General features: G+C 33.8%; 1 protein-coding gene and 1 long non-coding RNA gene across 11 annotated transcripts in view; one reads left to right on the top strand and one right to left on the bottom strand.

Moving 5' to 3' along the window:
- Positions 1-22,239, top strand: part of LOC147069031 (anoctamin-1-like) — a 66,153-nt gene that overhangs the window by 17,169 nt on the left and 26,745 nt on the right. For 5 of the 10 annotated variants that reach the window (XM_085951692.1, XM_085951691.1, XM_085951697.1 and 2 more), the window contains 6 exons: positions 9,159-9,284; positions 11,696-11,903; positions 15,698-15,766; positions 17,629-17,700; positions 21,195-21,355; positions 22,054-22,222. In XM_085951692.1, the coding sequence (XP_085807818.1) occupies positions 9,159-9,284; positions 11,696-11,903; positions 15,698-15,766; positions 17,629-17,700; positions 21,195-21,355; positions 22,054-22,222 (805 nt within the window). The remainder of the gene's footprint in view (positions 1-9,158; positions 9,285-11,695; positions 11,904-15,697; positions 15,767-17,628; positions 17,701-21,194; positions 21,356-22,053; positions 22,223-22,239) is intronic. The other 5 variants (XM_085951694.1, XM_085951693.1, XM_085951700.1 and 2 more) reach the window with 1 other exon arrangement.
- The window catches only part of LOC147069029 (uncharacterized), a 277,283-nt gene continuing 263,267 nt past the window's right edge, over positions 8,224-22,239 (bottom strand). The window contains exons 3-4 of the long non-coding RNA XR_015071279.1: positions 9,738-10,343; positions 8,224-9,481 (exon numbers count right to left, since the gene is read on the bottom strand). This is a non-coding gene — a long non-coding RNA (uncharacterized LOC147069029). The remainder of the gene's footprint in view (positions 9,482-9,737; positions 10,344-22,239) is intronic.

The raw sequence follows: 22,239 nt of genomic DNA, 5'->3' as shown, positions 1-22,239 counted from the left end.
GGTATTATGGGATTCACTTTGTATTTATTTCGTTGTGTCACTGAATCGTTTTGTTTTTGTTTCGGTATATTTAGAGATGTAAGCGTGGAAGTTGCATCATATTGAGAAGCCACGAGGTGCGGGTTAAATTCCCGCCCGGTTTGGGGTGACTTTCCAACTCGGTGGCAAATTTTTAACTAATTTATTTTCAACAGGACTAACATCACCCGTAAGATGCGGGTAAAGGCGAAGGGGAAATTAACAAATTGTAAGGTTTTCGCCGGGTCTCGGCAAAGTAATGAGGCCTTGTCTTGGGACAAGTAAGTGACCTTGAAACCAGGTATGCTGTGCGCTCGGAAAGCGCATTGTGTAAAAATGCTTTTGTGATAATATTTGAAACATTTCTTTGTGGGCAGGGCTTGTAAATTAGCAGGGTAGCATGTTGCGATTTTAGATTAGATTTTTGATATTGAATTGGAGACATTTTCATGGGGAAAGATATATTTGGAATTAGTAGTTACCATAGAGGTATTAAATAAAAAGAGGGGCAAGGAATCGGCTTTCTCATACAACTGAATGAAGCAGACCAATAATAGCTGACAACTTACAAGAAATAGCGACGCGATAAAAAAAATTCAGGGCATCACGGAGGATTTACTTTGGTCATTATAACGTACCCATATAATATAATGTTAACGTGGAAATTTTGCCACAAATTGATTACCAGCCCGCCTCACCATACTTTTATATAACCTGCCGCCCCTAGGTACTTACCTTGATTTCCAGCTGGCGTCTGGATCTTTACAAATTTTAGTGTTCGTACTTGCACTTTCTGATAATTTAATAAACTATATCACGAATAATTCACAAGGTTTAAGAATGTCACATTCTTTATAGAACAGATTACATGCTTGGACTCCAACCTGCATCTATCTGATTCAAGATTCATGAATTTGAATTACTTAGCTGCCTTTTTTCGCTCAACACGCACAGATTTTTCCATTACGCACTTATTACAATCTTTATAAATATTTTATTGCACATCTTAAAGTAATTATTTGTAAAATCAATAATTTGGGAATGATGAGGAGGAGATAGAAGGTCGCCGTTACTTTGTTCTTGTGAGAGGAGAATTTATTGATCGATACAAGAATACAGTAATACTTTAATAAAGATGACAGCGTGAGATAATAATCGCGGATATAGATGTACTGGTGAGGTCGATGTGATCAAGAGATTGATTATATTAATGAACTGAGAGACTTGATTCGAGTTGAATGACATTTGACTACGTCAAGTGAAGGACTCGTGACAATAGTAGTGCGTCTCGTGACGGACTCGACGAGTGAGTGAGGATTCATGCATTGTCCTTCCAATTTATACAAATGCAGTCCATATATTACAAGAGATATTGTCGCAATAAACCAATTATAACAGACCCTACTGATCTTGTTATGATTGAGGAAATGCTGAAAATCATTATCGCTCTATTGTTTTTTTTTTGACAACAAAACATACCGTCGGTCCCTATTAAAAAAGTCGGATCTGCAAAATGCTATTTTTCAGTACGAGCAATCAAAGATGTTTCATCAAATATCCTTTGTGACCTATTGCTTGCCATAATGAATAAAAATACGGGTTATAGAAACTTTTCTAAACGTTTATAAAAACATCCGTCTGCCCGGTGAACATAGCAGCAACTGTCAGATCCGACGCATCTTGCTCACCCACACCCAGCCAACAATGTCGGTTGGTAAGAACCGACATTGTTCATCATCATTGTTCGACATCTCAGTAGATCCGTCATTTTTAACTTGAGTATCTCGAAATTTTTCAAACAAACAAAAAAAACTGTGATTGTGGTATAAATGTTTAAAGTGTTTAAATAACTTTTACGTAATAATCCGAAAATTACAAAATTTCAGATCCGACTTTTTTACTGGACTGACGATACATATTATTAAAATGTGTCGCTCATTTAATACCGAGTGGTATGATTGCGACAAATATTATATAAATAAAAAATATAAAGTGCCGGTGGTTGTTCGCGACTGAATCTTTATTGAGTATTATTCACAAGTGTGTTTGCTTTTTTTGTATATTGTAAGTAATCTGTTGAATGAATCAATAATTTTTATTCAGTGTTTTCTTTTATTTACTTTCGGTACACTTATACGTCTTCAAATGCCGTGTGAGCGGAACCCCTTAACATAACAATGCTCAAATAAAACAAATATCTGAATTTTTGGAGGGGAAGAAGCTAGAGGAGGCCTTCATCCAGCAGTGAATCGACCCCTGCTGATAATCTGATAATCATGATGATAATGACATAGGCCATTTAATACACGGAACTTTTAGAACTTGTACTAAAACCAAAGCATTCACATTATAATTAAAATGTAGTTGTAACTGCATGTGAAAGGACATACTTCATCAATTATTTTACATAGATAGGCAGCCATATACCTATACACACACACACACACCAAACTATTATTATTTAGATGAACAATCACAAAAAATTAGGAAAGAAAAACAAATAAGTGTTTATTCCTTTAAAACCCTTGAGACATGTAGGCACTGTCGACTGGTCTCCCGTCCATAGTCGCCACCAAATAGAAAGTTTGGCTGGTCTTCCATTTTTCTCGGTCCCAAGTTCATTGCTGCCACGTACATCCACTGAACTATATGAGTAGGTTTCAGAGTGTCTCTGTGGTTGTTTAGTGCCACATGGGTACCACGATATGACTGCATTTGTCCAGCGGTTGTCCTCTCGCCGAGCGACATGTCCACCCCATTACGTTACTCTCAGAACTAAACTGGCATAGAGCACATTCATCTGAATAATATCTTCAAGAGTAACTTCCCAATGTGCCTAAAGCGTGAAATGTTCAACCAATGTGTGCTACCAGTGCTGACATATGCATATAAAACATGGACACATCTTAAGAAATGTTGCATGCTGGGCATAACGTGAATAGACCACAAAAGAAATCAATAGATAAGACTCAGCAATGTCATAGAGGTCGTCGAGCCAATGAAATGGGAATATTGCTCGGCGAGTAGATAACCGCTAAATGACCACGGCTAAATAACCTTACCGGCTGAATCAATGAACTCATCAAGATGGGTAAATGTATGTGGTAGCTAAGTGTTAGTAGCTAAGGAAAGCCTTCATCTAGCAACGGATCAATACTGGATGATGATTGACTTTTTTGGTACTTGGGCATATTTTATGTTTTGGAGTAGACATGGGTGCAGAAAAATCAATACATATTTTTTTGAATATAATTATTTTTCCATTAATTACTATGAAAGCTTTGCAACACTCAATTATCGTAAAGCACCAACTACTGACGGCGATGACACTGCAAATCGGTATCTATTGTTGTCTCTGTAGGGGTCAGTATTGATTATTTTCATTGTCTAATTCTAAGGAAGGGCGGGTCAACAGGGGTTACGCTAAATGTGGGGTAGGGCTGTGTTGTCAGTCGAAATTTTGTTTCCATATAAGACACATAAAATGAAATTTGGTGATAAAATATTTGCAGTAAAATATCAGTTTTGTACTTGGAAGTTATGTCGTTTTAATTATAGTTTTTTTAAGTGATTTAAAAAAATGTTTTTGATTACCGATTGGCATGATGCTCTTAAGTGAGTATTGTTACATATTTTCCCTAATAGGAAATTCACAACTCTATGTTAATGACGTTTCATCAGTGGCAAAGGGTGGAGGTAGGCTGTTAAGAAGATCCAACATAAATAGTGCACATTTAACTTTGTCAGTCAAACGTATTTGGTTTTATAGAACTAAGACTACAATGTGTAGATAGTGTTTGTTAGTTTTTAAAATTCAATTAAACCCTGCCTAATCCAAGCCATAGATAATAGTCAAAAAATATTTTATAGATAGAAGAATATTTTTATCTATTATGATTTGGTTTCGGCAGGGTTTAAAGCAGCGATTTCCAAACTGGGAGGCGCACCTCCCCAGGGGTGTTGCAAAGGGAGGCGCGAACAGTTTAACACAATGCAGCCACAGGTTTGCAGTTTGCAAATGCATAGTTTATAAAACGGCCGCTAGTTATAAACTACATAAAAAAACAGTCTTATAAAAGGTTGTTTGCAAACCTGTTTGGAAATATGGAGACTAATTTTATAATACCTCACTTCTATACTATTGTGAAGCGCGCTGGCTATCTCGTAAGGACTAGAGGTGAGTTGGAAATACTGTCACCAGTTTGTGTACTCAAGTTTCGGATGAAACTACCCGTACTAAGTATTTATGGCCCAATAAACTTATTCCAAAAAACTTGTGATGATATCATCGCGAGTCGCTGTTCTGTGCACTCGCCAGTTGGTAGACTTTCAACACTATTGACATTAAATGCGCACGAACGAAATAGCACTTGAATATAGGTATATTTTAATTTATTAGTCTACTGCGTTCGAATGTATCGAGGGTATACTTGCAGAACGCATTAAGTGAGTTTTTGCTGTTTTTCTGTTTTAAATGCCAAAATTCTTAGAATTTTACGCTCTACGTTCTGTTAAAACGCACTTAGTCATAGGATATACTGGTAAGAAAATAGAAACTGCATTAAGTCATATTGTTATTTTTTTATACTGACAGAAAGCATTATATGACCTATAATGCGTTATGTGTGTACAAAATACAGGACTTGTAACATGGCATATGCATTAAGTGTGACATAATGCATTCTGTCAGTACAAATTTTGTCAATAGATGTCACCATAGGGCATAGGCCATACCTTTGCAATTTTAATTCATCTGTCTTTAGTGATTAGTGAAACAATACATTGAACCATTTGAAGAATTTATTAGAATGGCTTCGTCTCAAAGAGCTAAACATAATATATTAAAGATGTGTTGGAGTTGTTCTTATGATCGCAAAAAAGATTACATTCTAAAAAATGTTGAGATTGAAATTCCCGTTGATAGAAAACCAAGGAATGAAAAAAGAAAATCCAGACAAAACTAAAGAGTTATTTCTTTTTCAAGAGTGGACAAAAAGTCAGAGTCTGAAATTTTTTTTAGAGTACTTTACACATTTCGAATAGATCAGTAATTCACGCATTTAAAGGACAAGAAGACGTGGGAGTACAGTTTACGTTACACGATCGTAGAGGTAAACATCCCCCTATTCACAAAACAAGCAATGAGAATTTAATCCATATAAAGTCTCACATAGAATCCTTCCCGTTTATGGAGAGTCACTACACGAGAAAGGACATATATATAAGGTAATATTTAGACAGTAAATTAACAATTTGCAAAATGTATAGCCTGTGTAAAGACTATTGCACCGAAAAAGGCGTATCACCATTGACACAGATAACCTATCATAGAGTGTTCTGCAAAAATTATAATTTATCGTTTTTCAAACCAAAAAAGGACCAGTGCACATTTTGTAATAAATACAAAGTAAGTTGCCCCGAAGACAACATCATAATGGAAGAGGATTTTCAGAGTCAAACTTTCAGTCAAACAGAATTTGAAAAGGAAAAATGAATGTCATTCTGAAAAAGAAAAAGATAAGGATATGTCCAATAATGATTCCTTATTCATGACTGTAACATACGATCTTCAGAGTGTATTACATATACCATCCACAGAGGTTTCACTGCTCTATTATAAAAGAAAATTAAATATGTTTAACTTAACTATTTACGAAGGTCCAAAGCCGAATAAAGGATTTTGTTTGGCTTGGACCGAAATAAATGGAAAGCGAGGGAGTTGCGAAATAGGAAGTTGTCTCATGTGGTATCTCAAGAAGCTTCCATCGAGTGTAACTGAAATATCTTTCTTCTCCGATACATGTGGAGGCTATAATAGAAATTTGCAAGTATCTGCTCTTTTCTTGAATCTATGGAATGCAATTCTATGCATAGTGCCATAGAAAACAGGCAAAAGTTTGCGTCGATTTATTGTGCCAATGACTAAATTATTTTTGAATGTCTCGTTTCATCTCGAAAAAGAAACCATACGAAGCAAGCGAGCTAAAATATACTGACTTTTATGACCTCAAATTTTTATCGAATCAGTTAATAAAAAATAAAAACTTGGCGTAAATTGGCTAAAAATGAAATGTCTTAAATATGAAAAGGAAAAACCATTTACCATTCAATATAAATATAATTTTAATGATGTGTACGAAACAATAAACGCTTTAAAAATTAGAAATGCTTCGCGTATCAACCAAATTTGTTTTGTAGAAATCGAAAACATTCCACAATTATAATATAAAAATCCATTAAAAATAAGTTGTGCCAAAAAAAAGGATTTGTGTGAAAAAAGTGTAATACTGGACATTTTTCATTGGTGGTTTCAACAATAAAATTATCTGCCGAGAATAACAGCCATCCAGACTTACTTCCGGAGCCCGATATAAATGATTCCGATGCCGAAAACGACGAATAATAATGAACATTCTTTTTTTTAATATTAATACTAATCTAATTGTTTTCATGAATAAGTGCAATGTGCAAGTGCAAGGAAATGCAAAGAATGTCAATCAGAATTAAGGCTAGTCGTAACATGTAGCATACTATCCAATCTGCATACCCTTCAGAGAAATGTTATTGTAGTTTACGGTAAATAATTTAATTAATACTTTGGACGCGGAAGACGCACACGGTGCGTAATGACCAGGCGGCCGATCGATGTAATTAACGTGCATTTTAAAGGGGGCAATTAAAATCTCATTATCTATTCAGCAGCGAAAGCGTTAAAAAAAATCTGTTTAAAAATTATTGTGATTTATTATTATTTTCATTGTATTTTTTCTATATTTCTCTAATTTGAAATAAATAATGTTATTTTCATTAAAAATATTATTTTTATTTGTATTATTATGTACCAATCTAATCATTAACATAAAAAAATATAACAATAATGCATTGTCATTTATCTAATAATATGTCAAAGTTAGCGAATAGTTACTGACAGAATGCATTATGTCAGCGGTCACATTACATTTACATTTTTAAAAAAATATCCATACAACTTATCAACATCAAATCTTATGTTTTGTATGCCAAAAAGGTTATTCTTTATAATGTAGAAAAAAAATATATAAAACATAAAACATTCTACGTGGGAGAAAGCTTTGAAAAAAAAAATAAGCTATTAATGCGATTATCTCAGAACTTGTTTTAATGACTTAATGCTTTCTGTCAGTATACCCTCGGTATGAATAATAATAGGTCATAAATTTTGTGTCACAGCACAGTGATGAGATGACGCACAGGCTTAGGCTTGTTATATACCGCTCAAAACATGTTTTCACTCAATTTAAAAAAAATCACTGTTCATTTTTGTTAACAATAATATTGTAACCTAACAGAAAAACAACTCATAAATTTAAAATTTTATAATAAATTGGACTTTTCGACAAGCGAAGCTCAGCGTATTTTTAGCGATTATATTGAAGCCGATACACGGTCTGAGTTCCCTGAGCCGATACGTATTTTAAAATACTAATAATATGGAGTTGGTTTTAGTTTCAGTTGAGTATGAAACTTTTGTCGCATACGCACGCCAAACGATCTATATAGTATTCCAAATACTAGTAAGTATTTTGGAACAAGTTTATATACTAAGTATTTTTTTATACTGGTAGTAAGTATACTTAGTCTTCAAAATCGACCGGTTTTCCCATCTCTAGTAAGGACCACTAACGCATTTACTGATTTAAAAAGACAAAGTGAAGGCATTCATAAAAAATTGGAGCTTTGGAAATCAAAATCACAAAAAAAAAAGTTCGCCATGGTTCCACTTTCAAATGATTTCTATGCCAGATATATTGAAGCAAACAAAAATCTATTTACTGAGTTCTCGGTTAGTTTGCTAATGCACTTTTCACATTATTTTATTAATAGTAAAAAAGTCACCTGCGGCGCTGCTTTGTTTCAGGTCTATTAAATATTTTAAATATGTGATTGTGTGTTGCAATTTGATGTGTTATCTATATGATGATTGATATACTTAAACGATAACTCCCCTGTATAATTTAGGAAACACTACATTAGAGTACCATACCGCCCGATGATGAAATTGGATTGACTACTATATTGAGCTAATAAACAAGCACATTCATCGCGTGAAAAACAAATTAATTTAAAAATGAATATAATATAAGTAGGTACCTAGTAAAAACTTTTATAATATTTTTTGTATTAGTACAGTGTTGACTATTTAAAAAGGTGTCTGAATAAAGGAGGGGAAGCGCCAAGATTAGATTTTTTATAAAGGGAGGCGTAGTAACATAAAGTTTGGAAACCACTGGTTTAAAGAATTTTAAAAAAACTAACCAACAACATTTGTAATATGCATTCTTAATTCAACAAAATCAAATAATTATGACTGAAAAAACGTGCACTATTTTTGTCGGATCGCCCATAGCATACCTAAACTATTATGGTTTGGTTAGGCAGGGCTTAATTAAGGCCAAATCTTAGTTGAGACACGGTCTAAAAAGATCGTCGCTAGGCGATGCGCGGATTGCGGGTCGCGGATGCAAATGAGGCATGTCAAACCAAATATAATTTGTCTTATAAATCCAACATGTGTCCATTTAATGTTCTGTTTATTGTTTTATCAGTAACAATAATAATATATTCATTGACATGTTTTCTTTTTAAAGTAAATGGGTAACGTTTTAATCTTTACACGATTTAAGAATTATTACGGCCGTCGCCATCACGAAGCAAAATGACGTGTTTCCAGCTCTACATTCACTCTCCGAATAGGAGCGAGTGCAAAATTTCGTCGCACCTATGGTTGAAAATTATTTGGCGTTTCACTGATGAATCACCTTAAATTTTAAAAACTAACCAGCACCATCTGCAAATTGTATTTTTAGTTCAATGAAAACAAAAAAGTTTGACTGACAAAGTGTGCAATATTTATGTCGAAACTTAACAGTCTATCTCCACCCCTCGCCACTGCGTTTCATAGAATATGAAACTATCCAGAGAGTGACAACTCGGAGTGGCTCCTGGTTTTCTATACAAGCAAAGCATCTTCAATAGTTCTTAGAAAACGAATTTTTGACCTGTCTTCTGTGTCCTCTATTTCTCTATTTTTCGGTCCAATGTCGATATCTGTGATATGCGATATTGTGATGATTGACTGTATGTGAAAAAAAATATTTCAGAGACAATGAGAGCATCGCGTCGACAAGACTGGCTGACGAGATTCCGTGCGCGGCAATACTGGCGCAACCGGAATTAACTCCAGGAATGTCGAGAGATGCCGAATCCATCATGTTCTCGCAGGACCGGTGAGCATGCTTTATCATTTTGTTTTTTCAAGGCAAAAAGTAGGTCAAATCGATACTACTGTTCTTCCATTATACATTTAGTGTTGCTCACAATATAAAAATCGCACTATAATTTCATATTTCAAATGATGCGGATAGAACGACCATTTTCTTTTTCTTTTTAAATAACCATGCCCTTGCTGTATACTATATCGTCACTGTTCTGGCAGAAGACACTAATTCGAAAAAATGAAATATTGAGTTAGTACCAAAAAGTTCCTTATTTCAAACATTACCGTCTGAAAACCTTCTGAATAAATAGACAGTCTTTATTTTAATGTCATCCTTTTTACGATTACTTAATAAACTCACATGATAGACCATTATTTCAAACATTTTAACAATTTCAAAGTCAAATTACTCAAAACTAGTATTCTCCAGTTAGTGTGTTCTGCCAGAACAGAGACGATATACTGTAGCATCCTATGTACATGGCCCAGCTACCTGAGGCAGCTCATTTTGATGCATTTGCGATTTTTTATGATTGTTCATTTAAATATTCTAAATAATGTTAGTTTGGTATATTTGGCTGCCTTTCTATGTGAAATATTTAACGTGGCAATAGACAATTATGTATCAGTACAAGTCGAATATGTTTTGTGTTTGAAATAGTCAATATATTAAAGAATACACCACTCAAGGTTTATCTATAGAACTATCTTCACATTTAATAATTTATGGAATTAACTCAATGCGATATGTGATTTTTGACAGATGCGGGCGATAAGTGTGAAGTTTGCTACAAGCAAATCGTCATTGCAAAATGACGCAGCCCTAGTAACTATTTTTTCATCTTCACTTTCATTCACAATGAGGGTTGATTCCTTTTTCCTGGATGCATATTTGAGAGGTCTTTTTAATTTAGATCTTTTTTAAATAACATGTATTTAGTTGTATACGTTGTGAATATCAAATAACATTCGGAAAAACGACGGTTACTACCTTTTGCCTAAACACAGTCGATATATTTATTCTTGTTAGAAGATCTGCATTAGTAAATGACGGTTTTGTTCAACATACCTCCAATGCAGACAGTGAATGTATTCAAATGTTTTCTGCGGTTTATCAGATATATTGCAGTATATTTAATCATCAGTCTTAGTAACCTATTTTCCAGCGTGTTATTCGACGTGAATGTCTTTTGTAATAACTGTTTATTTTAAGATATCTCAATACTGCGAGCTGTTAACGTCATGATACGAGTATCTGGAAATCTGAATGGAAATCGAGCGGAGTATATTTCAATGGATTTGGATCCGATCCAAAAATACTAAATCAGATATTTATAGAATCTGTTTGTAATTATTTATTTTCTTTTCAATACCCAGTCCGTACGCGAAATGCACTGTCAATATTGAAAGACGTGTTGTTTATTTTGAATGAATTGATCTTGAAACTATTTGAAATTTTAACATCCTTCGTATAAAGATAATATTATCTAATAGGTTTAATTACTTTTATTTTTATCTAGATGATTTCATTTATCTGAGTGGTAAAATCAAACGCAGGGTAGTTATCACTAATAGATGCATCTGTGGTCTTCTAAAGCAAATTGAATCATAACCAATCTCTAGGAAAACAAAAGATAGGGCTGCATAAAATAAAGACCGACGTTGTCGTATTGGGTCAAGACATAGACCCTGTGCCAGTAGCGAAGGGTGGAGGTAGGCTGTTAAGATCCGCCGCACATTAAACTTTGTTAGTCATACGTATTTGTTTTTATTGAACTAAGACTACAATCTACAGAAGATGTTGGTTAGTTTTTAAAGATCAATTAAATCCTGCCTCAGCGAACCGTATTCACACTGCCACATATTCTGTATGACCGCAGATGTCTGCGATTACACGCCCGGTATTTAACTGGGATATAGCATAATTGCCCGTTCATGCATGCATGGATTTACTGCTGACAAGAAAATGCATGTGTAAACACGTATTATCGTGCAAGTTGCAAGATTGCATGCATGGATCAAAGAAGTTCAGTGGCTTCTAACTTTTCAAGCGATAGATGGAAATTGTGCGATATCTGCACCTGCGCAATTGAACGATAGTGGTGAATCTGCCGGAAATAATACAAATTACACCGTGCAGAGCATTTTCACAACTTATCAAATAGCACCATATTACACTTGAAGAATGAGATTGGCGAGACAGTCAGCACTTTTGCATGTAAACAGTTATTATCGCAATAGTTTATTTTACACTATTGGTGCCAGTAAATCCATGCACGTGTACAAGCGCTATGAGTGTCACGAGCTTAAAAGTCCTGTATTCAAAATGAACTATCATCATTTAGATGAGCAATCATGTAAAATCATAAATAACAGTACATAATAAATAATATCACTTTAATTTGCATTATATATTAACAGTGGTCCAGTAGAAGGCGCCCTACGCCACCCGTCATTGTACTTCACGGATGGCATCCGAACCGTGGACTTTGTCTTGGTTTGGGAGTCATCGAAAGATGTCTGCAACTTGTCACACGGCATCAGACGGGATGTCTTCGAGAGAGGCTTGCGGCAGGAGGGACTGCAAATCGAGAGGGCCCCCCCACACGGGGCTCTTAACTTTGTCAAGGTATGGAAAAATAAGGTTTTCACTAAATTTTCATTCTGATAGCTTGAACTATTTGGTAAATTGACTTATACTTATCCTTATAAATTATGTTAATACTTACTGTCCGACAACATTAATTAGGCGAGAACAGGAAGTCGCCCTTGTCGCATTTAGAATATTTCTCAGTGTTGTCATTTTTTGAGAAAACATATCCGCGAAATAAGTTGTTAGTACATTTTCTTAATACATTTTTGTTTTAGTACATTTTAAGTACATTAATTTATAAGTCTAATTATTGTTCAATAAATATCAATAGATTTTTTTTTTCAAATAATTTCAACTCTTAATTATTACTATTATATTAGGTTAATTAATACAGCGTAATTATTGAATTTGGAAGGAAATGTATCATTGAACCCACATTAACGGCCCACGTGCTCGTCGTAGGTCAAAATTGAGTTTTTATTGTATTTTCAAACCATGATCCTGGACACTCCTTAAACGTTGTAGATAATCTATTTATATAATTTTGAAGCCTTATTATTCCTCATATTTATTTTAAACATGTGATGACTTTATAAAGTATTTTTGTTACATAAAATAGTATTCTTTTAAACCTCTCGCTCTAATGTTTTAGAATATAGTCATATTTCGGTATATAACTGTGCAGTGGTGTTAAGATTTTTTACATTTATTAATTTTTAAACGCATTTATAAAACTATCAGTATAATTTATATCGACATTATTATATTGAAATATTTACGATAAAAAATTATATTGGTAATCTCTGTGATCCCAAATTTGACAAGAATTAGCCATTTTATTATTCAAAAATCGGCAAGATTAACACATTTGAAGATAATTCCAAAGGTACTCACTATAAGCTATGTTTTTGACCATTTGAGTGTGATAAACATCTTATGAATAATGATTGCTTTATATTAATTATTGACCTAAGAATAAGGTAGTGTTTTTTTGAAATACGCCATTTCTTTTGTCATTTCCCAGTAGTTACGCTACAACATACGGCCGTAGCCATAAATTGACAAACTATAATTGAAGTAGGAAGTAAAATGATATTGACGCGCGTGTTTGAACATGTACCTAACCGACATTTTTTTTTATTTTTTTTTAAACGGTACATGTTCAAACACGCGCGTTATTATCATTTTACTCCCTACTTTAATTATAGTTTGTCAATTTATGGCTACGGCCGTATGTTGTAGCTTAACCACTGGGGAATGACAAAAGAAATGGCGTATTTCAAAAAAACACTACCTTATTCTTAGGTCAATAATTAATATAAAGCAATCATTATTCATAAGATGTTTATCACACTTAAATAGTCAAAAACATAGCTTATAGTGAGTACCTTTGGAATTATCTTCAAATGTGTTAATCTTGCCGATTTTTGAATAATAAAATGGCTAATTCTTGTCAAATTTGGGATCACAGAGATTACCAATATAATTTTTTATCGTAAATATTTCAATATAATAATGTCGATATAAATTATACTGATAGTTTTATAAATGCGTTTAAAAATTAATAAATGTAAAAAATCTTAACACCACTGCACAGTTATGTACCGAAATATGACTATATTCTAAAACATTAGAGCGAGAGGTTTAAAAGAATACTATTTTATGTAACAAAAATACTTTATAAAGTCATCACATGTTTAAAATAAATATGAGGAATAATAAGGCTTCAAAATTATATAAATAGATCATCTACAACGTTTAATTAGTGTCCAGGATCATGGTTTGAAAATACAATAAAAACTCAATTTTGATACTTTTGACATGTCCCCCCTTAACTGATAGTATTGGTGCAGGTATTTTTTAATGAAATAACTAGAACACAAATTATGACTAAATAAGTAGAAGTGAAAGATATAACATATTCAATATTATATTGATGACCCAATCACATGTTTTAGAATTTACAAATGATGTCTTTATATCGTATTTTTAGTAAAATTGTTGTAGAAACACATACTGTGAAAATAATTTTCTATAAATTAAATTATATCCACCTTACATAAATTTTAAAACAATATGTACCTACTTATCGGTTTAAAAATACAAGGATAATTCATTAATTAACCAATGATCATTTATACTTAATTATTATACGTCTAAAAATATTAATAAAATAGATTACGATTCACATAACTTTATAATATACAAACATAATTTCCAGGATTTGGGGAAATATTTCTAGGATCGCAACACTGAATTTTGACATACCTGACATGACAGGAACCCGTATAATGGGCTTGTTTAAAGTATTGTATAAGCTCGCCTTTTAAATACGACTATTTTTCTTCTTCGCAATAAATCAAAAGTTTACTGATAATATTACGAACATCATTTCGTATTGTTTTAGACATCTTTTGAATATAAAAAGCTTCAAATTACGTAAATTGATAGATGCGTCCAATACGAAGTGTCAAAAATGTAATGAATAATTTGGGGGCGTTCCTAATTTGAAACCGGAAGTTCGATTGGGGATTGTAGTTCACAGAATTGCCACGTAGCCAAGATGAAGTTGCCGGACAATAGTTAACTCTGTTTGAATAAATAAATATGTCTATTCACAGAATACTTAGTGGGCCTAAAACTGTGGTGCGAAACTAAAATTAGATTCGTGGAAAAAAGTTTAGTATCTTATAATATATAACACAGGGCGAACCAGTCAATCATCCAGAGACTGCAGATAAAATAACAGCTCTCGACAATATGTCTGAGACGTATTCTACAGTTTTTGGACATATTGTTCGGCGTGGACCAAATAACCTGGAGAGACTGGTGGTTTTGGGCAGCCTTCAGGTAAGGCGAAGCAGACGAAGAGCGTAGGCGCACTGGAGTGACCAAGTAAAGGAGTTGACTGAGGTGGCAGCATTCACTTTGCCCTGCGAGAGGGGTGTAAAGTCTTGGTCTCTCAAAAAATGAAAAAATTCCAAGGTGGCCACAACTCTCAGCCACGACCAAGAAGAGGATAATATGTAATTTTACATTTTCCAAATTTTAGTTGAAAATAGTGTTAATTATGTAAAAAGAATGAAGCGTCCCGCTCTATACAGCTATGACTCAGTCCGTCGCAGGCCTCCTAGTGCAACACACGCACATTACACACACACACAAGATTAAATTAACATCTTTTTATAATCAAATTATATTATTCTTTTTTGAACACTACAACAGGCCGTGGCATTGGTTGTAGTGGAACAGTATTGCAGTAGTAAAAGTGAAACAATTACATCATAAACAACGAGGCTTTCAGAAAATGTATTGTAACCTCACTGGGATCGAACTCGGAGCCCCCTGAGGGCCGCCTGTTGCATTATGCACTGAAAAATGAATTAGTAATTAAATTATACGTGAATAGTTACTATGTATAATGGTGGTTCCTTAAAATAACAGGGAATATTTTGTAAAGACCATGAAAAATAATTATTGAAAGGTTTCAGAAGACATTCTGACCATTTGGTTTTAACCGAGTACAGTAGTGAGTCCCAGACATTCCACATTGAGTGAAATGTTGCTCCAGCGATTCCCATTTGGATAGCGAGCTTCCATAATGTACACTCCTTGGTATTTCAAATTGCCGACGTTTTGTCTGTCTCTAATCAGAGGAAAATCTGGATCAAGACGGGTGATATTGCACAAAACACTGGTTTACTTTGCGTTGATTTTCAAACTGACGTGAGACGAATCGTTATGCAGCCTGTCGATTGTCTCTATTCTCCGGTCAAAAGAATAGCTATGAGTCAATCATTTAAAAATATATTTTTGTTTCACGTTGACAGATTCACGCGCCACACAATGTGCTGAAAAGATACAGTGAGATTTTAAAACTCCGGATGCCAATGAAAGAGGTAAGATGCCACATCTCAATATTTCTTTTTCACACTTAGTTAAAATCAATGAAAAATTAAATTTTAATATTATTACTATCATGAACTGTCAAAGTCCATTTAAATGTGTCAGTGTGTACCGTTAAAATTCAGTATCCGTATTCATCATAACATTCAGCATATCTTCAGAAAGTTCATTACCATTACCAACTGTTCTGTTCTGTCTCCAAGAAGAACTAGTTTTGATGGTCGAAGATATTTACTTATTTACAATACATGAATTATATAGATTTCTTTTATCTCACAAAATCGTACGCTGACTCTAGTAGAAAGCGCAGTAACAAAATTCAAATCAGAGATAACTTCTAATTGATCTATCTATCCAATCTACGCCTTTTTTATGTCTTTTTACTTTGTTGAGTAAATAATTATATTACTTGGCTTTGTCATTAGAAGTAAAGTATAAATGGTATGCTCGTACGGATACTTATCTAGTGTACATAAGACGTTTTTAATTTTAGTTGAATTATGCAAAATAATGTCAGATACATTAAAACACTTATAATTCGAAATTTAAGAGACCTAAATTTCGAATTACAAATTACAAATTGTGTGTGATCCCAAAGATGATTAAAAAAAACATTTTAATAGCATGCCACTTGCTGAAAGGAATGTACTATATCTCGTTCACGATGAGAGCATCTATAAATGAGTCGTATAGTATCAAAATTAGATCTGTGCGTTGTTCACCATTTCGAGAAAATGACGAAAAACGTTTTGTTGGGGTTTTTAGTATTATAATAGCATGAAATATGTTCCTACATTTAGAAATTAGAAATTCAATTCAAATTCAACAGTTCTACTTTTGTTTCCAAAATATTGAACAGTTCTAATTCTGATACCAAGCCCTATTTTCCATCACAATTTTATACCACACAGATATGATTTTGATTCGAATATTATATTGCTAGTCATACATTATGGTCAGAAGAATAATTTGGCATACTTAGTTAAATTTCTATATATTTGCGACAGTTCTACTTTTGATACTATACGACTCAAATAATAGAGAATACTATAGGTCCTTTCAAATGATATAGTATCCTATTTTTTGTCGTTATTTAATGTTATGTCGAACAATCCATAGAGGGAAAGTGACAAACTATGTGGTGGATACTATAATGGCATAATTCTTTTATTAATAATTGGAAATGAAGTTTAGATTCAAATTTTTGTTTCATTTATTGAAAATACTAGCTTTCGCTAGGACTTACATGAATTTGAATTACCAATTGGACTGCATTATTTATTAACAGATCGAGTGAAATATCGAGACCATTCAGTTTTGAATGTTATCAGTCAGAAAACCTTACAAAATATCGATCGGTGTTGCATTGGCGCAAAGCTCACAGAAAGCAGCGTGGTAAGGTTTTGAGATCGCGAGGGGTTTTACAAGACAATTTTCTCAATATCTCTTTACACTCACCATGCCACTTCCTGTGGGCATTGTGCCTTGTGGCAAAGCTTTTAATTAATCAGAATTGCACCGATTGTATAAATAAATATGCAAAGATGAAACTTTAAAGTTAATCATTGCAATTTTTTAAAAAAAATCTCACTTACATGAATAATGGCGTCCAATTTTTTATGCAAATATTTTAGTCGGTGAATAATTCGAATTATGAGTGTTTTTGTTTAAGCTCTAAATATACATTGTTAGGCATTTGAATGTTGTGTATTGATTAAATGTTATTCTGTCAAACAATCATGGCACAAAAGCCGCTAGCCCATGTAAGAGATTTTGTTTTATTATAATTTTTTGTATGCTCCTTCATCTTTCTTATTACATTATTTTTATTTCCTTGTATAATTAATTCCCTTAGGAACTGTGTACGATTGAGAAAGGTTCCCGCAATAGCACACTTTTGAATGCGACACTTTATCTTTCCCAAAAGGTACCGAACTAACAACAAAAAATGTGAAAAACAACTGTATAAATCGGGGCATGCTTTTAACCGCATTAATGGCAGCTTATTAATAATACTGAAGTATTTTTAAAAGGGTCTATCTTTCTTTAATATCAAAATAGTCCTTCTAAAATAAATCTCATTCTTACAAATTGTGTATATTCAGTATTAAATAAAAAAAAAAAATTTAATTAACAGTATCTAGACAAATACAGTTGTGTTAAGAATAACATGTGAATTTTGGCAGACGCAGCATTTAAACCCGCGGCTTCAGAGCCCCTAACATTATTCCACTACACCATTAGTGCTAAAGAGTGCTTCGATAAAGACACAGGTTCCCTGTTTCGGGCGGTTACCTATAGTATGATCATCGCTATGTTGATTTAAAATGGTATTCGGAAAGGGCTGTTGAGTAATTTACTTGAATATGTATTACCAATCTCTAAAAATAGTAACCTGCTAGAAATGTGTGACAGTGAAATACTGAGAACTGAAAGCAGTAAGCTAGGGGAGGGAGGCCTACATACAGTAGTCGATTAACCTTGGTAAATGATGACGATTTCCATTCAATTTAATTTAATTTTAAATTGAACTAAACACATGAGTTTATGAAATCTTCGACTAATTGTTTTGTATTAAAAATAACTATGGATTTACACCATTCTTCTTCAATGGCTCTACAGCCCAAATCGATCCCTGAGTCCTCCATGACACTCGGTCCTATGCTGTTACTCTTCAGTCGTCCATCTCCATGGCGTTTCTCCCCACAATGTCCTTCTAGCGAAGTCTCTAATTTCCCACAAGTCTCTTCCTCCTAAGAATCCGTCAAGTACTTTAAAGAGTTACACCATTAATATCCTAAATAAAATATAGTACGTTACTATTTAGGGGCTTTGATTTGAATATATCGTATATCCGGTGCAACAACGTCACAAGTGGTAAAAACTGAGATTAATGTTAAAAAACATGCCTAATAGGTCTCCGCACCTGGTGGGTCAATGTCATAAGTGTAGTTCGTATAGTTTCTGTCAAAGGTCTCATGTCAAATCATGAAACCATGTGACTCTATCGAGTTCACAATCTTTAAATGCTTCTGAAAAAAAGTATGTCTTGCACTTATGATGTTATTGCCCCGGATGTGCGATATACAGACTTATTTGATTCATAATAATATTCCGAACAAATCAATAATTTTTTTGTGCATCTTTTATGTCAAAACTGTGTTTGTGTAGATAGAACCTTCTGACACAACTGTCTTCTGTTCTGACTGTTACTTGTTTCGTTCTACATGCGACCCACTGATCTGATGTATAATGTCCAAATATTTGTGTTGTACCTACTACTAAATCACTAGAAGAACCGTTTCAAAAATTGTTTTGTTAGTTATTTTGTCATTGTAGATTATTTTACATAATCTGTAGATAGGCCTAATTGGCATGTTAGTGTTTTTTTTTTAAATTTTATTTAATTTACTATTTTAGCATGATATTAATACTATAACATAATATTATACGGTATTCTATAGGTTTCCAAGTCAAAAAAGGGCCGTTATGGCGAAAATGAGTTATTTTATTTTGGTTACATTATTTAGAACAGCGATTTCCAACGCCTCCCTGGGGAGCCACGGAGGGTTACAAAGGGAGGCGCGAAAAGTACACAAAACACGATAATTAATGTAGCCACAGGTTTGCAGTTTGCAAATGCATAGTTTATAAAACGGCCGCTAGTTATAAACTACATAAAAAAACCAGTCCTATAAAAGGTTGTTTTCATTTTTGTATTAGTACATTGTTGACTATTTAAAAAGGTGTCTATATTATTTAATGAAATAAAGGGGGGAGGCGCCAAGATCAGATTTTTTTTAAAGGGAGGCGTAATAACATAAAGTTTGCAAACCACTGATTTAGAATGTCATCTTCAGTGTCCCATAAGTGCGTCAGCAAGAATTATTTTGTGATGCAATATTTTTTCATATATATCAAAATCAATATATATTTTTTTAAATTCCTCTGTAATGTTGCAAATTGTCAGTTATGCTCTTTTATTTAGAGTGGCGATCTTGATATATCTAGTTTACAAAACCAAAAGGGCGTAAGAAACATTTTGGCTACTTATTATTGGGGTTAAATTGCTTAAATTTTATTTTCAGTGTCTCAAATGACGTTTTTACTGCTTCGACTTTATATAATAAATCTGGTCGGTATATGCGGACGGGGATGTTATTTTGGTTGTGTTTTTGAGCTTGGATTTATGTTGGTGTCGTGCTGAAAGTTTGTGTGACTTACGCTTTTTCGCTGAACACCTTCGATATATTGTGATATTATAGGAAGTTACTCATTAGATTTATTTTATTGGAAAATAGATAAGACAGAACATAGTAAGTAGCCTTACGTCCTATTTGTATAGATATCGTGTTATGCTTTAGAATGTTTGCCATATTATATTAAGAATAAAATTTATATTAACTCTTACTATGTATTTAATTAACCTAGAAATGCAATATTATATTTTATATTAGTTTATATATTCTAAATATTGTATAAAATCGTTAAAAACATAAAGGCGTTCACATAATATGATCGAAAATGTACGTATTTTATCTGTAGGTAATTTTAAATCTGTTAATACAAACCTCCACTCTGTGGAGGCCCATGTGATCCTATTAGGATCGGACATGGTCAAAGAAGAAGAAGAATTTTACAGTAATGATCTATTCTTTGTGAATCTACCAAAAAGCCAGAAAAAATATTTAAAAACATATTGTCTTAGCCAGCTCTCACACCAAAACTCGCCTCGCTTGCAACGAGTCGAATACGTCGATGTGACGTCATCGTTATTCACAATTACACGTTGCCAAATGGAGGTCTCCAGATTGGTTGAATGCGAATTTTTATTTTGAAAAAAACTCCTGTTCTTGCAATTGACAAGTTGCATTTTTCTCGGGCTGCGGGTCGAAGACGCTAAGAAACATATGAACACCTACGAATTGGTCATTCCTATACAGGCTCGCCGATCGCCGCATCCAAATATCTGTACGTTTCGAAGGTTACGTGCGACTGTCCCTAGGTTGAATTGCGTGGTCTTCATATACAACACTGAATCGACATTCTTTGAAGGTTTGATTTATGGTTGTGCGGCGACGATGCGAGTTTAGATGTGAGAACCGGCTTATAGAAACCTACAATATGTTCAACTTCATTTTGTTTTTATGTATTACAATAAAGCATTTATAAGAATGAACATAGGTACTATTCTAATTTCAAAATCCAACACAGTAAAAAAGAAACTAATGTTGAAACCAACCATCTACGCTTAAAATACAAAACCTTCTTGTACCACGAATGAATTATGAACGTGACTAATAGGTATTTGTAAATAGACGCCACATAACAATAAATTATACTTTGCAAAAGCTTAAACAGTAGAGATGCAAAATTTTTGCTCCCGAGAAAATACTATCTTATATTTTTACCAAATTCTAGCTACCTGGTCTCCGAAAAGTTCACACAAAGACCAATTCGTTACTGGGGACAGTGAACAATTGCTTCGGCAAAGTGATGAGAGAGATAAAGGTGGACGATCGTGTGTTTCCTGAGAAAAGTCACCGGTTCACCGCCATATATTCCAGAGACAAGGAATATTTGTGAGTTGTCAATTAAATTTCTTATTAGATCAGTGATTTTTAAACTTTATTGCTTGGCGGAACCCTTAGAGCATTTTGTAAATTCTCAAGGAACCCCTACAGCCTACATAGAAGACACCTATTATGGTACAAAACAGTAAATTACAAAAGAGAGGTGTAATTCAGTAAGTAGTGTTATACCTAAGCTAAGTGCCGATCATAAGCAGACCTGCCTCAAATTTTATTGCCTTCATTTTATTACATCTGCTTGGTCTGGACAAATGTCATCATACAGTGGTATCCAAGGGCACTAAACGACCAAAGGGATACCCTAACACCTGTTGGATAGACAAATTCATAAATTTCAGATGTACGCAGCAGCAAAGAATTAGGTACCGAGAAGAGTGGACAACGCTAGAGGAGGCCTTCATTTATGATAATGATGATGCAATCGAAAATCTTCACCTATTGCAAACAAGTTACCGCATTGCGTTCGAATTTAAGCAATAACCAGCACTTTTATCGGAACTCACAATTCAGTGCCATGGCCTAACTATAGACGGCTTTGAGACAACGGTTATGAAGGGCTATAAATGATTTTCTGAGTAGTTTATGGGCACTTTTCTATTGACAAGTCCAATCGACACCATTATTATAGTCACAATGTAATTGTATTTAGTTGGTGTACGAGTTGTTAATATTTAAGAGTATTTTTATAGATTTGACACCAAAGCAGCAGGGTTCTGGTCAGGCTCCATCTGTTCCCGTATTGTCCAATTCATGCTGGACCGTCAAAGGTTCTCTGTTGATAGGACCAATGACTTTGCTTTCGGAATCGAGAGGCTCATCAACGATAAGGTCTACACAGCTGCCTATCCACTGCATGACGTGAGTATTGTTACATA

This window comes from Rhyacophila brunnea, unplaced genomic scaffold (assembly GCF_057557595.1).
Source record: "Rhyacophila brunnea isolate RB1 unplaced genomic scaffold, BYU_Rbru_1.0 scaffold_24, whole genome shotgun sequence".
Classification (NCBI taxonomy): Eukaryota; Metazoa; Arthropoda; class Insecta; order Trichoptera; family Rhyacophilidae; genus Rhyacophila; species Rhyacophila brunnea.
Note: the sequence above shows the minus strand (reverse complement) of the source record. Positions and strands in the feature narration are given on the sequence as shown.